The sequence below is a fragment of the Labrus mixtus genome, chromosome 4 (genome assembly GCF_963584025.1).
Source record: "Labrus mixtus chromosome 4, fLabMix1.1, whole genome shotgun sequence".
Lineage (NCBI taxonomy): Eukaryota > Metazoa > Chordata > Actinopteri > Labriformes > Labridae > Labrus > Labrus mixtus.
This window is the reverse complement of record NC_083615.1, coordinates 29974226-29987466: the sequence shown is the minus strand read 5'-3', so window position 1 is coordinate 29987466 and position 13241 is coordinate 29974226. Positions and strand designations below refer to the sequence as shown.

At 39.2% G+C, this 13241-nt stretch overlaps 1 protein-coding gene and 1 long non-coding RNA gene across 2 annotated transcripts in view; one reads left to right on the top strand and one right to left on the bottom strand.

The window, feature by feature from the left end:
- ppfibp2b (PPFIA binding protein 2b) overlaps positions 1-13241 on the top strand; it is an 88103-nt gene that overhangs the window by 49290 nt on the left and 25572 nt on the right. The window contains exons 4-6 of the mRNA XM_061036833.1: positions 483-569; positions 3454-3567; positions 10294-10425. Of these exons, the coding sequence (XP_060892816.1) occupies positions 483-569; positions 3454-3567; positions 10294-10425 (333 nt within the window). The remainder of the gene's footprint in view (positions 1-482; positions 570-3453; positions 3568-10293; positions 10426-13241) is intronic.
- LOC132973393 (uncharacterized) lies at positions 5739-9841 on the bottom strand. Its single transcript, XR_009672996.1, has 3 exons — positions 9639-9841; positions 6266-7218; positions 5739-5779 (listed from the first exon to the last, which is right to left on the bottom strand). It is a non-coding gene; the product is annotated as an uncharacterized LOC132973393 (long non-coding RNA).

Sequence of the window (13241 nt, the reverse complement as noted above, 5' to 3'; positions counted from 1 at the left end):
GTGGAGAAAATGTTGCCATTTCATGCTGTGGTAACAGTGGATAAGTGAGAGTCAGGAAAGTCAGATGATCTCTTATAACCCTTCATCATGTGCTTTCAGAGGAATCTCTCTATGTGAACAGCAGCATCTCTGTTCCTTAGTTGTGCAGGAGGAGTGTGTTAGCATTTTGTGCCCAGATTGGTTCTGCACATCAGTGGACCAACATCCCATCTGCCTGTATAAATGTATTACACTCTATAACTGTATAACAGAAAAACAGGCAACGTCAGCTTGGACTACAATTGTCTTCCTTTGCATCCTGTACTTTGCAAAATGACTACATAACCATTTTCTGAAAGGCTTAAGTGGCATTCAGTCATATTGGATCGGTGGATGCTACACATTAGTGATTGATTTTCTTCACACAAAGTGGCTTAAATTCCCTTTAAAAATAGTAACACTCAGTTGTTTTAACTCATTTTCATTTCTGTGCCTTTAACCAGGTGAACCTCTGCACTCCGGCCAACAATGAGACCTACCAAGAAAGACTGCTTCGCCTAGAGGGAGACAAGGAGTCTCTGGTGCTACAGGTGTGTGTGTGTGTGTGTGTGTGTGTGTGTGTGTGTGTGTGTGTGTGTGTGTGTGTGTGTGTGTGTGTGTGTGTGTGTGTGTGTGTGTGTCATTGTTTTTGAGGCTGTTGCTGCTTCTTTCACAGTTTGTTTCTCTGAAGTGTAAATCATTAGTACATGAATCGATTCCAACAAGTTCTCTTTACTTAGATAGTCGCAGAAAATCAAAGCCCACATTCAAATTAAATATTAAAATTTAAAATGCTTTTATAGCGCATTTCTAAATTCCCCTCTACTCAAAGTGCTTTTACACCGCAGGTCACACCTACACATTCACACACTGATGGTAGAGGCTGCTTTGTAAAGTGTCCATCAGTATTAACTCATTCATACACATTCATACACCGCCAACGAAGCAGCGGGAGCTGCTTTGCATTAAGTGTCTTGCCCAAGGACACATCGGACATGTGGCTGCAGGAGCTGGGGATCGAACCCCAGACCTTCCTATTGAGAGACAACCGACTCTACCACCTCAGCCACAGCCGCCCCAAAGACAGTTTTCTAACATCAGAATCAGATTTATTGGCCAGGTATGGCCCACAAGGAATTTAACTTTGGTGAACTGTACTCTCATATGTACAGATACAACATTAAATATCAACAATAAACATAATAAGAAAAGACTAATATTTACATGACTAAATATGAAACAGTGAAGTGGTGAATAGTGCAAAAGATGCTGAAGTAACATGATAAGTAAAATGCAGTTATGTGACAGATGAGTCAATTAAGATGTCAATTACAGTATTTACATAAATAAGTGTGTGTATATTATCATTTCAATTAAATAATATATATATACATATATGTATATTCATAGTGACGGTTTGTTTAGAGTCATTGTCATACAAAACCAGTATCAGTGAATGCCTCTGTTAGAAACCTAAAACGCAGCATTGCATATGAGCTTGTACAGCCACCTGTGCATGACCTTTAATGTCCCTGGTTCACTTGTAACTGGGAACTTGTGGTCATTTTTATTCCAATGTTTGTTGTCAACCTCCTTTGTTATGGGTTTAAATAAAGGTAAAAAAAAAAGACAACTGTTTGAATTTAAAACAGCAGAGTGTTTTTTTGTCTGGTTCCACTCCTGCCAAAAACAAATCAAAAGTGTAAACATCACAAACAACTGGAGTCACATCTTCAATCACTCATGTTCAGTTCAGTTGTGTTCTAAGATTATTTCTGTTTATTTTGACAAAGTAATTTTCCATCCTTTCTGTGTGTAAATAAGCCGTGGATTGGTGCCACACTGTAAATACGTCTCCGTTACCCATCTCTTATCTTTGTACTTTTTCATGTTATTTCAAAACAAAACATGCCCCGACACCTCAGACTGTCTTTGCATGTGTTCACTGACGGCATATTGAGTAACTATCACCAACAGCTCTGCCATGGAAAGCAGAAGATTATAACCCTGTACCCTGCATGGTGTCAACAGGCTCTCTGTGCTCTTAGATCATTTTAATAACTGCTTCATACAGCTGTGATTTTCACAATCAGCCTTCACATTCCTCCTTCTTCAAACACTGTTTTTAAACTGTCCCTCAGGCTCTCATCACCTGTGTGTTTGTGTGTTTGTGTGTTTGTTTTCCACTCTCAGTCTATGTGAGTTTATCTTACTTAAATGTTTAAGTGCATCACCCACCTGATGGACGCTGTTTATGAAGTTGACAAAGAGTCCATATTTTATGTCTAACCACTTCCAATGCTCACACACGCCTACTTGTTACACATTCCTCAACGGAGACCTGCTGTGATTGGCTGATATATAAGTGACCGGGGCTTATTTTTCCTGACAGAAGATTTGACTGGTTGTTGAAAGGTTCCCATCTTCAAGTTTCTTTGCTTGCTATTTTCTCTCCACCTGCGTCTCTTTCAGAACTCGTTATTTAAGTTGTTAGCATGTGCTCACTCTGTCACGCAGTAAGGAACTTTCACTTTTATTTGTGTGTGTGAAACTCAGTAGCAGAGCACAGAGAGGTAAGGGTATTTGTTTACAACAAAGTGAATTCCTACTGTTTAAAAGTCATGCATTGTCTTTAATGTTTGTGGTAGTACACCCTTATATAGCGTATTAGTAGTTTACTTTTTTTTTCTGATGAAGCATTCTTACAGTTAATGTTACTCATTCATTTACTTGTTTATGGATCAGAGAGTCATTGCGAGGAATCTCTTGACACACTCTTCCTGATCATTCTCTTGTCTCCTCCCTGTGACCACACACGTCTCTGTTTTCTTTGAAATCTGGATCTTGATACATGTTGAGCCCTACACTTTAAAGGAGGTGCTTTATTGCCTGAGCACGGTGAGACAGGATGTGGCTACAAGGGTAAAAGTCGGGGAAGCTGAAGTGACAGAAAATCAGCTGCTGTCAAAGGGAGTTGGCAAGGAGAATAGGAGAACATCAAAAGCTGTTTGTGTGCGTGTGTTTGAGAGAGAAAGTGAAAGAAAAGTTGTTTCACTTGACTTTGAGTGTGTTGTCAGGGAGATTTTAGTAAATGTGTAACACATTCCTGAGTGACATGCTGCTGAAAACAGTGTGTGGTTTAGAGTTTGGGTATGCCAGCATCATGAATGTGTTTGTGCTCAGTGTGAAGCAGAGCAGAGACATGATGATGATGATGATGATGCAGGAATAAAGTGACATTTGAATTTGTGTCTGTGTGAAGTTTGGTATTTGACAAAAGATAAATGATCCTGTATGTGTGAGTGTGTGTTCATTCATGCATGTGTGCGTTGGTTTCAGTATGTGATAACAATGGGGTGTTTTTTTTGCTGTTGGACAGTTTAGCTCTGCTCAAACAGTGTGTGACTTGATGATAATGAATGTGTCTCCCATTAGGTGAGCGTTCTGACTGACCAGGTGGAAGCTCAGGGAGAGAAGATCAGAGACCTGGAAAGTTCTCTGGAGGAGCACCGACAAAAACTGGCCTCCACAGAGGAGATGCTTCAACAGGTAATGCACACACACACACACACACACACACACACACACACACACACACACACACACACACACACACACAAACAAACCCTTATATATCGGTAAACCTGATGGTGTTGAACAACAACAGAAGCCTTTTGACAATTTCGACTCAAACTTAAGATGGCAATATATTACTGGTTCTGTTAAATGAAACATGCATGGGATCATTCACAGACCTCCTGGTGATATAAAACACTCCTGATACTTTCTTGCTGCTTAAAAACAAATCCTGTTAGACTTTGACCATAATTTATTTTTATTTATTTTTTTATTGCACAAAAAAACATAAACATAATAGATCAATGGAAAAACAGACAGTACATAATGATTAGTTAATTAACAAAATATACAATTTGAAAGAAATGTGCTGGAGGAGCCAAATAAACCCAGAGGGGCTCGTCGAGTGGCCCTCCTAATTTGAGAAGTACCGTCCACTTTGTGCTCAGTATTCAAGTTTTAAGTCATGAAAGCACCATGAAAAGGAAACAGCGATGTACAAACCAAAAGACTAGTGTGTGGAAAAATAATGCTGGAAATACAAAGTAACTAAGACAGAGACCAAATATAGGAATCATTGTTTATTTGACATTACATTGTTCTTGTATTTCAAAGACTTTTTAATCAACAAAATCTGTATTTATCATTCACCAATATTCAACTTCTGTTGTTTCTGCCCTTTGTAAAGATGTCAGCAAAAATGTCAAGTTTCAGAAATATTTAACTCACCACTTAATGGTTGATTTCACAGGGACTCTTTGTCCTGAACACCCTTAAATGCGACATTACTTTGTGAAATTATGTGATGAACAGAAATCAAAGAAGACAGAAATGATGCAGCAGCAGATATTTGGATGATGCATATGGTATTATCCATCTGTCAGATGAGCAGGGGTCACTTTTATTTCATTATGCAGTTTCTGTTAAGACTGAAATTTAAGCAAAGCAATTAAACAATACTAATTCAGTTATACCAAAAGAAGTTCTTTGCCGTTCTTAATGGTCTAATGCCATTTAGTAAAATCGAGACTTTGCAACTCCTATAACTTAAAGTTCACAAACATTTCAGCTATAATTCAAAATGATGGTCCAACAATTACTGTTGTTTGTTCAGGTAATTCACTAGTCTCTCAGGTTCAAGTTTTAGATGCTTTTTTGGCATGAATGGTGACAACCGTTATTGCCAAAGTCCTTTTGTCTCATAAGATACCAACCAGTAAAGAGCTGCTAAATGTATACATTGTGGCTCTTATGCTAATCAAAGTCTCATTAGATCCTTGTGTGGCTCTGCTGCTGTCACCTGGCACAGGGAGCTTCATGCAGCGGGCAGATGAGGACAAAGTGGACCTCTATTTCTACTTGTTTTACAAATTCTTTCTTCTATAGGTTTCCAATTTTCTAGTTTATGATCGCCTCTCTCACACTGTCGACAAAAGAAATTCATCTGCTGGTTTTTCTAGCCAACCCTAAAATTAGTCGGAGGTTTTAAACTGGGGGGGAAGAAATCAGGCCCAATCAAAAAAAGGGCCTTTCCATCTTTACAAGAGATCACAGACTAATCAGGGCTCAGTTCACTGATCACAATTTATACTCAGTTTGACTGGTTATTTAAACAACTAAACAATTGAATGTTTCCCATAATAATACAAACACATGTTCTGAAATGTTCCTAACTGAAAAACAACTGAATACCACAGTAGCTATAAAAGTTAAATGTTGCTTCAGACATAATGTGATATATGTTCCTGTAACGGCATGAGCATGTTTCCTTTTTGTCAGCAGTCAGACAGGATGCACACAGTGTGACACAGACGAGCTGGTAGAAGTAAGGTGCTGCTGGAAATGAATAAATAAAGGAGTGGCCATGTTTAGGGCTCTCCTGTTTGACTTTATAATGTTGACCTCCTTTGAGTCCTCACCTGTCCTGATATGTCATGGGCTTTACACCAACAACAACAAATAGTAGCTGTAGGTCACAACACTACAACACACCGTCCTCTCTGGTCAAAACATGATTAGACAAAAGTCTGTGATGATCTCTTTTTCATCCAGTTCATGGTCATTCAAAGCTTGAGCCACAAGGAAACTAGACTTAGTTCAAGTTCTTGAAGAGGTTTCACTTGTAATCGAAAAGGTTTCTTCAGGTCCAGCTTGACTGGAGGAGCCTCTGTGGGTCATTATTCTGCTAATGGTTGGAACAAATGTTTTTCATTTTAGTGCTTTTAAGCAAACTAGCTCAAACACTAAACTAAAAGTAAACTTTGGAAAAGGTGATACTATTAGCATTTAAATATCAACCTTTAAAATAACAGCCTATGGTCTCCTCAGTTCCCAGAATGCATACAGTGTTGATACAGGAAGAGGTGATGCAACAGAGTGGGATACACAACACTGTCCAGACTCTTTTTGAAACGTTATGCTAGCATCAAATTTAGGATTGAAAAATAATTTTCTAAAAAAAGAATTTCTCAGAACATTTCTCAGTTTCAACAATAGATAAGTTGTATTTCTATGCTTGAAAATCATCACATTGTGTTTTATTTACATTTTACACAACTTCCCAACTTTTTTTGGGACAGGGTTGTACTATAGGGTTTAATAACAGCCTCACGCACAGGAGTGTTTTGAGCAAATCAACACCTTTTTAACTTGAGAACAAACTTGAACTTACTTGCAAGTTTAAGGAATTGAAAGTTTGAACATCTTCAAGACATTGGAGCTGTTTTACTTGATGTCAGTAATGAGGTCATGAGATCTGCCAGGCTGGGAACAACAAGAGCACATCTCTGTGTATCACAGAATCGACCCTCTGTTTGGACTCCTCAAAAGGCTCTTTGTCCTCCCTGTTGTCAAGACATAAGGGGATAAAAGGCCAAAGACCCAAAATAAGTTTTACACCAGGATTGTGACGTTTATCTTCTTCATCCAGATAGCTTTTATAATCCACTAATCCATGATGTCTGTTCTGAACAAGAACGGCCATGAAAAAAAAAATGCAGGAGTCACAAGTGGCTCTTGTTTATTTCTTTATTTATTGCACAATCCTGCTCTCTGTTTGTACCAGTTGTTACTGTAAAGCATGATATATATATACCATGCTGCAGTTACAGTGAAATAGATGCAGTTTCCTTCATAGCTAAATAAATGCTAATTTTTGCAATCATTGTTGTTTTCTCTGTATGCCACTTTAAACTGAAAGTAGATCTCCACTTTCTACTAAACCTGACCCTCCTTATGATGACTGGAGGTCTGACTCTCTCTCTCAATCAATCAGTCTTTATTTGTTTAACTCCAATTCATAAGAAGTGTTATCTCCAGATGCTTTACAAAAGAGCAGGTAAAAGACCATGAAAATGTGATAGGAGCAGACGGAATAAGACACAGGAAGGATTTCTCCTTTGTATTCCTCGCGTTCCTATTGTCCACACTTCCTTGCCGCTGAGGTGGATGTCGGAGCAGGCCGTGCATGAATAAGGACGGCGGTGGTTTAGGGGATGAAACAGTCTGATGGTGGTGGCTGGGCGTCAGGGACGTTGGATGGTAGTGCCAGATCACCTCACTGAAGGTCGGGGGAGCTCCTTCTACTGGAGAGTCCAGCCTATGATGGTTTGACCTCCTGGGCTTCTAAAAAAACAGACACAGAAAGGGGGGGGGGGGGGTCCATAGCAGCAGGCTGCCCCCTCCAACAATCCATCCACTCTGAAGGTTTTATTGGACTTATCTTTAGCTGTTGTCTCAGTTTGTGTTAGTGTGTGGGTGGGTGGGTGTCTTTCTGTCTGCTTGTTCCCTTTCAAAGCGAATGACAGCTGTCCAAATAACTGAGGTGATATGAGATGTTTGCTGACAGGGATGAAGGTACGATTGCTTTTTTACACATTTGTTATCTCCCAAATCTGCTACTCTTAATTATCCTCAATATAAAGAAAGGAAGTTTGAAGGATTTAAAAGGTGACATCATGTTAATGGCTTGATGCCCTCCGTCTGTGTCACTGTCACTTTCTAGTGTGTGTTTGATTGAGAGCGAAGGGGAAAAGAGAGATAGCTATGTAACATTGTGTTCTTGTGCCGCAAGGCTACTACATGCTGTGGGAACCACAACTAATCTAATAAGAAATAGCCCTTAGTCAGCACTCTGTCTCTCTCTCTCTTTCTCTGTCTCTCTCTCTCTCTCTCTATCTCCCTCTCTCTATCTCCCTCTCTCTCTCTCTCTCTTTCTCTCTCTCTCTCCCTCTCCCTCTCTCTCTCTATCTCCCTCTCTCTCTCTCTCCCTCTCCCTCTCTTTCTCTCTCCCTCTCTCTCTCTCCCTCTCCCTCTCTCTCTCTCTCTCCCTCTCTCTCTCTCTCTCTCTCCCTCTCTCCCTCTCTCTCGCTCTCTGTGTTTTCATGCTAGAGGGGATCCACCCACACATAAAGTCATACTCTGACTACATGTCCTCTTGGGACTTTACAGGCACAGAAGAAATGAATGTATAGACGCATAACGTTTTCTTTTTGATTTCAATCATCAACATTAAATCAGGGTCAGCAATTCTCCTAGTAATTTTGTTTTCTTTCAATCCTAGCATATTCATGATCAGATCAAACAAGGTACAGCTTAACCTGTTGCTTTTGCTATCAGGAAGAGGCGTAGTAAGGTAGCCTTAAAGGTTTTTTTCTAGATTTGTTTGCTAATCAGATAGCATATGCAGATACAAACTGCTTTCTAATGCCAGCTGGGAAAATAATGAACACATGTATAATACATAGTTTTGGAGACTGGAAGTCTTTCAAAAAGTTAATTTTTCATTTTTTTGAAGATGACAGTCTTCTGATGTTAAGAGTTAAAGGTTCAGCCCTGATTTAATGTAAATGGTAAAATGAATGGTAAATAGACTGCACTGACTCCTTACCACTCAAAGTGATTTTTACACTCCATGTCACGTTCACCCATTCACACACTGATGGCAGGGGGCCGCTAATCAGAGGCCATCATTACTAACTAACCCCATTAACACACATTCAAACACTGCTGGCTGTGCCAAGAGGAGCAGTTAACGGTTCAGTGTTGTGCCCAAGGACACTTCGACATTTGTACTGCAGGAGCTGTGACAGAACCCCCCGACACTGATTTATAGACAAACGACTTCCACTGAGCCAAAGCTGCCCGGAGAAGTGAGAAAGGTTTCCAGAGTTCAGTTTCTCAAATGGCTGCAGCCTCTTTAAAGAGATCTATAAATGCTCTGGAGAGGATGATAATTTGTCACATGCTGCTTCTCATGATTAAAGTAAAGCAGATGTCAGGCAGCTGAGCTGTGGGCCTTGGCCACAGAGTTCTGATAAATTACCTCTAAAGACTGCAGCTTATCCTGCTGTAAGTGACACTGGTGTTAGATTGCAAACTGACAGTCATCTGCCATAACTAAGCAGATTGTGTGTGTGTGTGTATGTGTTGGGCTGCTGAGCTGGAGTAATTATGGGGTTTTAGCTGTCTGTCTGTGGCTGTGGTGTTGACATATGTTATCTTTTCTTTAGTATGCTATACGTCTGTGGTCAAAAGGAGATGTCAGTGATATAATAAATGTGACACCTATAAACCTATTAACGTACACTTCCTTCAGACAGAAAGATTTTAAAACAACAGGGATGGAAAATACTCATCAGTACAAGACAATACCAAACAAAAGTGTGTTCATATATTAGAATAATAAAAATGATTTAATTATAGTTTAAGATTAAAGCTATACACACATGGGGCCTAAAGGATGAATCTGAACTTTGGTGATCCACTTATCTTTCATCATCAAGTCAAAGTTTTAAACAAGTCAATTTCTTTAGTTCATGACCAAATAATGAAATCATACCTGAACACATCGAGTGTGAATCAGCATCTTCGCAGAACCTGCTATCATGAATATACACACCTGTCTGTTTTATGAATCATAAAAAAGTGTCTGAAGCGATTTCATCTTTGTTATTCTATTATTCATGTTGATATATACCTCGGGGGAAAACGATACAGGAAGTGTTTAAACTGTAACTGTATCAATCAGATGAAAAATGACTTACATTTCTGGTTTGTTTCAAATACCAACAAGAAGAATGGATCATAGTCTCTCTGTACCACATAGATCTGGTTTATCCCACTCAGGGGAGACTATTCACAGACTCAAGTTTTTCCCCCGTTTCCTTCTGACATGTTTCATCTCAACAAGAATGATTTAAAACAGAAGGGTGTCAGAGGCTTAAAGAACAATCCAATGCAACTTAAGTTTTTCATTCAGAGTAGAGGAAGTGGGATTAGCTGCTCAGATGAGGAAATGAAAGCAACAGTGACGCTGAGAGTTGGCTAAGAGTTGTGTGTTTACTATGAGTCAGAGAGAAACACTTCTTCATGTTCGATGGCCTGTCTGTCTGTCTCTCTCTTTTAGATAGACTCTTTTTCCTCTCTCCCATACCAAAGAAGCACAGTGATATATTAATAGAGTCCCTGGTTCGCCTGTGTGTGAGTGTGTATATTTAGCTTTGAGGGGTCTGGGCCCCCAGCCTGGCCTGTTCTGTTAGTGTGGGAAGAACATTGTATGGAGTGGAGTTGTACGCTGACTTCTTGTTAACTTAACCTCTGATGTTTGTATTTTCTACAGTTGTGGTTTTCTAAAAGCTATTCAAGTGTTGTTTTTACTGTAAATAACCGAGTTGTGTGTGTGTGTATGTTTCTTTCAAGGAGCTGATGAGCAGGACCTGTCTAGAGACTCAGAAGCTGGATCTCGTGGATGAGGTGTCGTACCTCAAACTGAAGCTCGTCAGCATGGAGGAGACAAATACACCAGCAGAGACAGAGCAGAACAAGGCTGAGGTATGGAAATCAACAAACCTGTGTGTGTGTGTGTGTGTGTGTGTGTGTGTGTGTGTGTGTGTGTGTGTGTGTGTGTGTGATTCTTTATATTAAACATGCATATGCTGCTCAACTTACTGAGCAATAGCACGACTGAGGTTACTTTGATCCAGGAATAAACAACTGAACTGCTGTTTGTTTCTGAATGGAAGTAAGCAGAAACATGCATACAGTATATAGTAGGCTCCACACTGAGAGGTAGGCAGAGAGAGAGAGAGAGAGAGACAGAAAGAGAGAGCGATCAGCATGAATGGGTTTCTAGTTGATAGCACTTGTTGCTTTGAAGTCTGTTTTTATTAGTGGTCTTTCATGAACTTAAGCAACAGTATGTAAGAATAACTAATGATCATAAATGACAAGATTTTTAATGCAGGAATCAGTCACATGGAAAAACTGAATCATCAAACCTCTGGGATGTAAACCAAGTTTTATAGAAGAGATTACAAACAACATTTATGCATGTATTACAATTCTGACTAAATACACTGAAGTATTGTTTAAAGTCTTTCTATGTGATTTTTCACACTTAAATATAATAGAAATCAAGTATATCCTCTGAAAATAACTCTGTGAGTCATGACTGTCTACAATGGGTGTAACACCCGAGTCCCACTGTCTGTGATGTTTTCAGAGTTTTCAGAGTCCTATCTTCACTTTGTTTACATCGCCCGGACGGCCGGCTGACTCCTCCCCTCACATATAAAAGTTGTTTAATTGAGGGACTAGAGAAAAGAAGAATAACATACTGTACTCACTGCTTAACTGTGTTTCTAGACCACGCTCATAACGTAAATATACATGCAGTGTGAAGATACAAGCATAATAAAGAGCACTAGCATTAGCATGCTAACACAACAATGCACCGCGAGTTGTTTTGGTTTCATGCTGGTGCTCAAGGGCGACATCTGCTGGATCAAAAAATCACATATAAAGCCATCATGAAGGGTAATATCGTCCGACACTACAGAACTATACGTAACACTATATTCATGTAACATTTACTGTGAGAGAAGAATTGAACAGCATAAATATAGGTTTAGTTCTGCCGGTCTGATTTTGTGTTTGTCTCTTTTGTTCATAACCAGTCTCTTTTGAATATGAAACATTGTTCCTCCATGAAATTTCCTGTCAAAATAGAAGTAAAATTTATCTTAATAATATATATATGTGGTCTCTTGATAGCATTTTAATGGATTGTCAGGAATGTTATACTTTAATCTTGTTCCTGGTGGTTTGCTTGTTGGGCATATCAATGGCATTAACACATTTGTCACTAAAAGTTTAGTCTCCAAAGAGAAGTTGATGAAGTTTCCCCCCTACAATGCATGACTTTAAGAGGTGATTTATCATTTGTTATTTAAAAAAGTCCAACACCACATATTTAGAGAAAATAAATCAAGGGATTATTTAGGGTCATTTATTTGTCTGGTGTCAAAGTTTTCCCTCCGTCGCTGAGCCAAACCAAATATTAACAACATCGAACACTAGCTGCAACAAATCCACAAGATGATTTTTTCCACTCTTTGCCAGCACAGGGTAAAAAAAAAATTAAATGACATCCAAAATCCAACAATTTGATGGAAGGTTGTCTTAACACTATATCTTAGTCAGATCTGTCACTATAGATAAACAAATTGTAAACAAATAGTAAGATCACACACCCCATTCAACTCCCCTGGCAGAGGAAAAGAATGAAATGTGTTTGGATGAGATTTAAGCTCCAGCGCTGAGTCTCTGAAACAAGCCAGATCACATCAACTGGCCTCTCCACACAGTTACAACCCTGCAGCGAGCTGCCTGCCACAATAAACAGCTTTCATAAAACAATAAAGTCAACACCTCAAAAAGTAACCATCCTCCTAAAAGTTATGCAGACATTTATAGAATAATGCTGAGTCAAATCTAATTTGCCTTGAAATTGAATATTGTCTCTAAAATGTCCTGAAAACAAATGTTCTTATTCTAAGTCTGTTGTCTTCCTACATAAACACAATATTTACTTTATTGCTAAAGTAATGTGGTTTACTCTTCGAGCCACATTTGAGTCAGGTCTGATGACAGTAGGGGGGCTGGTTGTTATTTAGACCTGATCAAGCCACATCCATTCACTCCAGATTAGGCCTGTTTGCCTCAATGGGCATGTTTCAGATTGCATTAAAAAGTTCTCCACCAGAAGACAAACTACCACAGAGTGAAATAAATAAATGTAGCAACCCTGACCCATTGATTGGATGTCCGCTGTTGGCTGTTTTGGCTGTCAGCATCATGCCTCTGTAATGATCATATGTGAACAAAGGGCAGAGATGGAGAAGATCCTGAGCTTTGCAATCATGAAGTTAGGAGCTAATACTAGTGCTAGCTTGGTTGGCAAGGTCCCTCTGTTATTTAAAGCCACACTGTCAATCAATCAATCAATCAATCAATCAATCAATCAATCAATCAATCAATCAATCAATCAATCAATCAATCAATCAACTGTGATACTCTTTAAGTTTAATTGGCCAGCCCAAATCAGACTTCAAACAAATTTAATTATCAAAAAGTGGTGACCCTATAAAGTATATTTTGTACAACCAAACACAATGAAGAAGGCATTCAGCAGATTTGGCTTAATTTTTCAGGGGTGAGGCTGCATCCACTTCACATTTACATGTGAGTGTGTGCTCAGTGCATGTTGTTGTGATACTGTGAATATAATTTTTTTATAGTGTAATGCTTGGTGCTGCATCTTACTCCAGCAACTTTTCTGCTATGGTTAACAACAGCAAGGGAGAGTA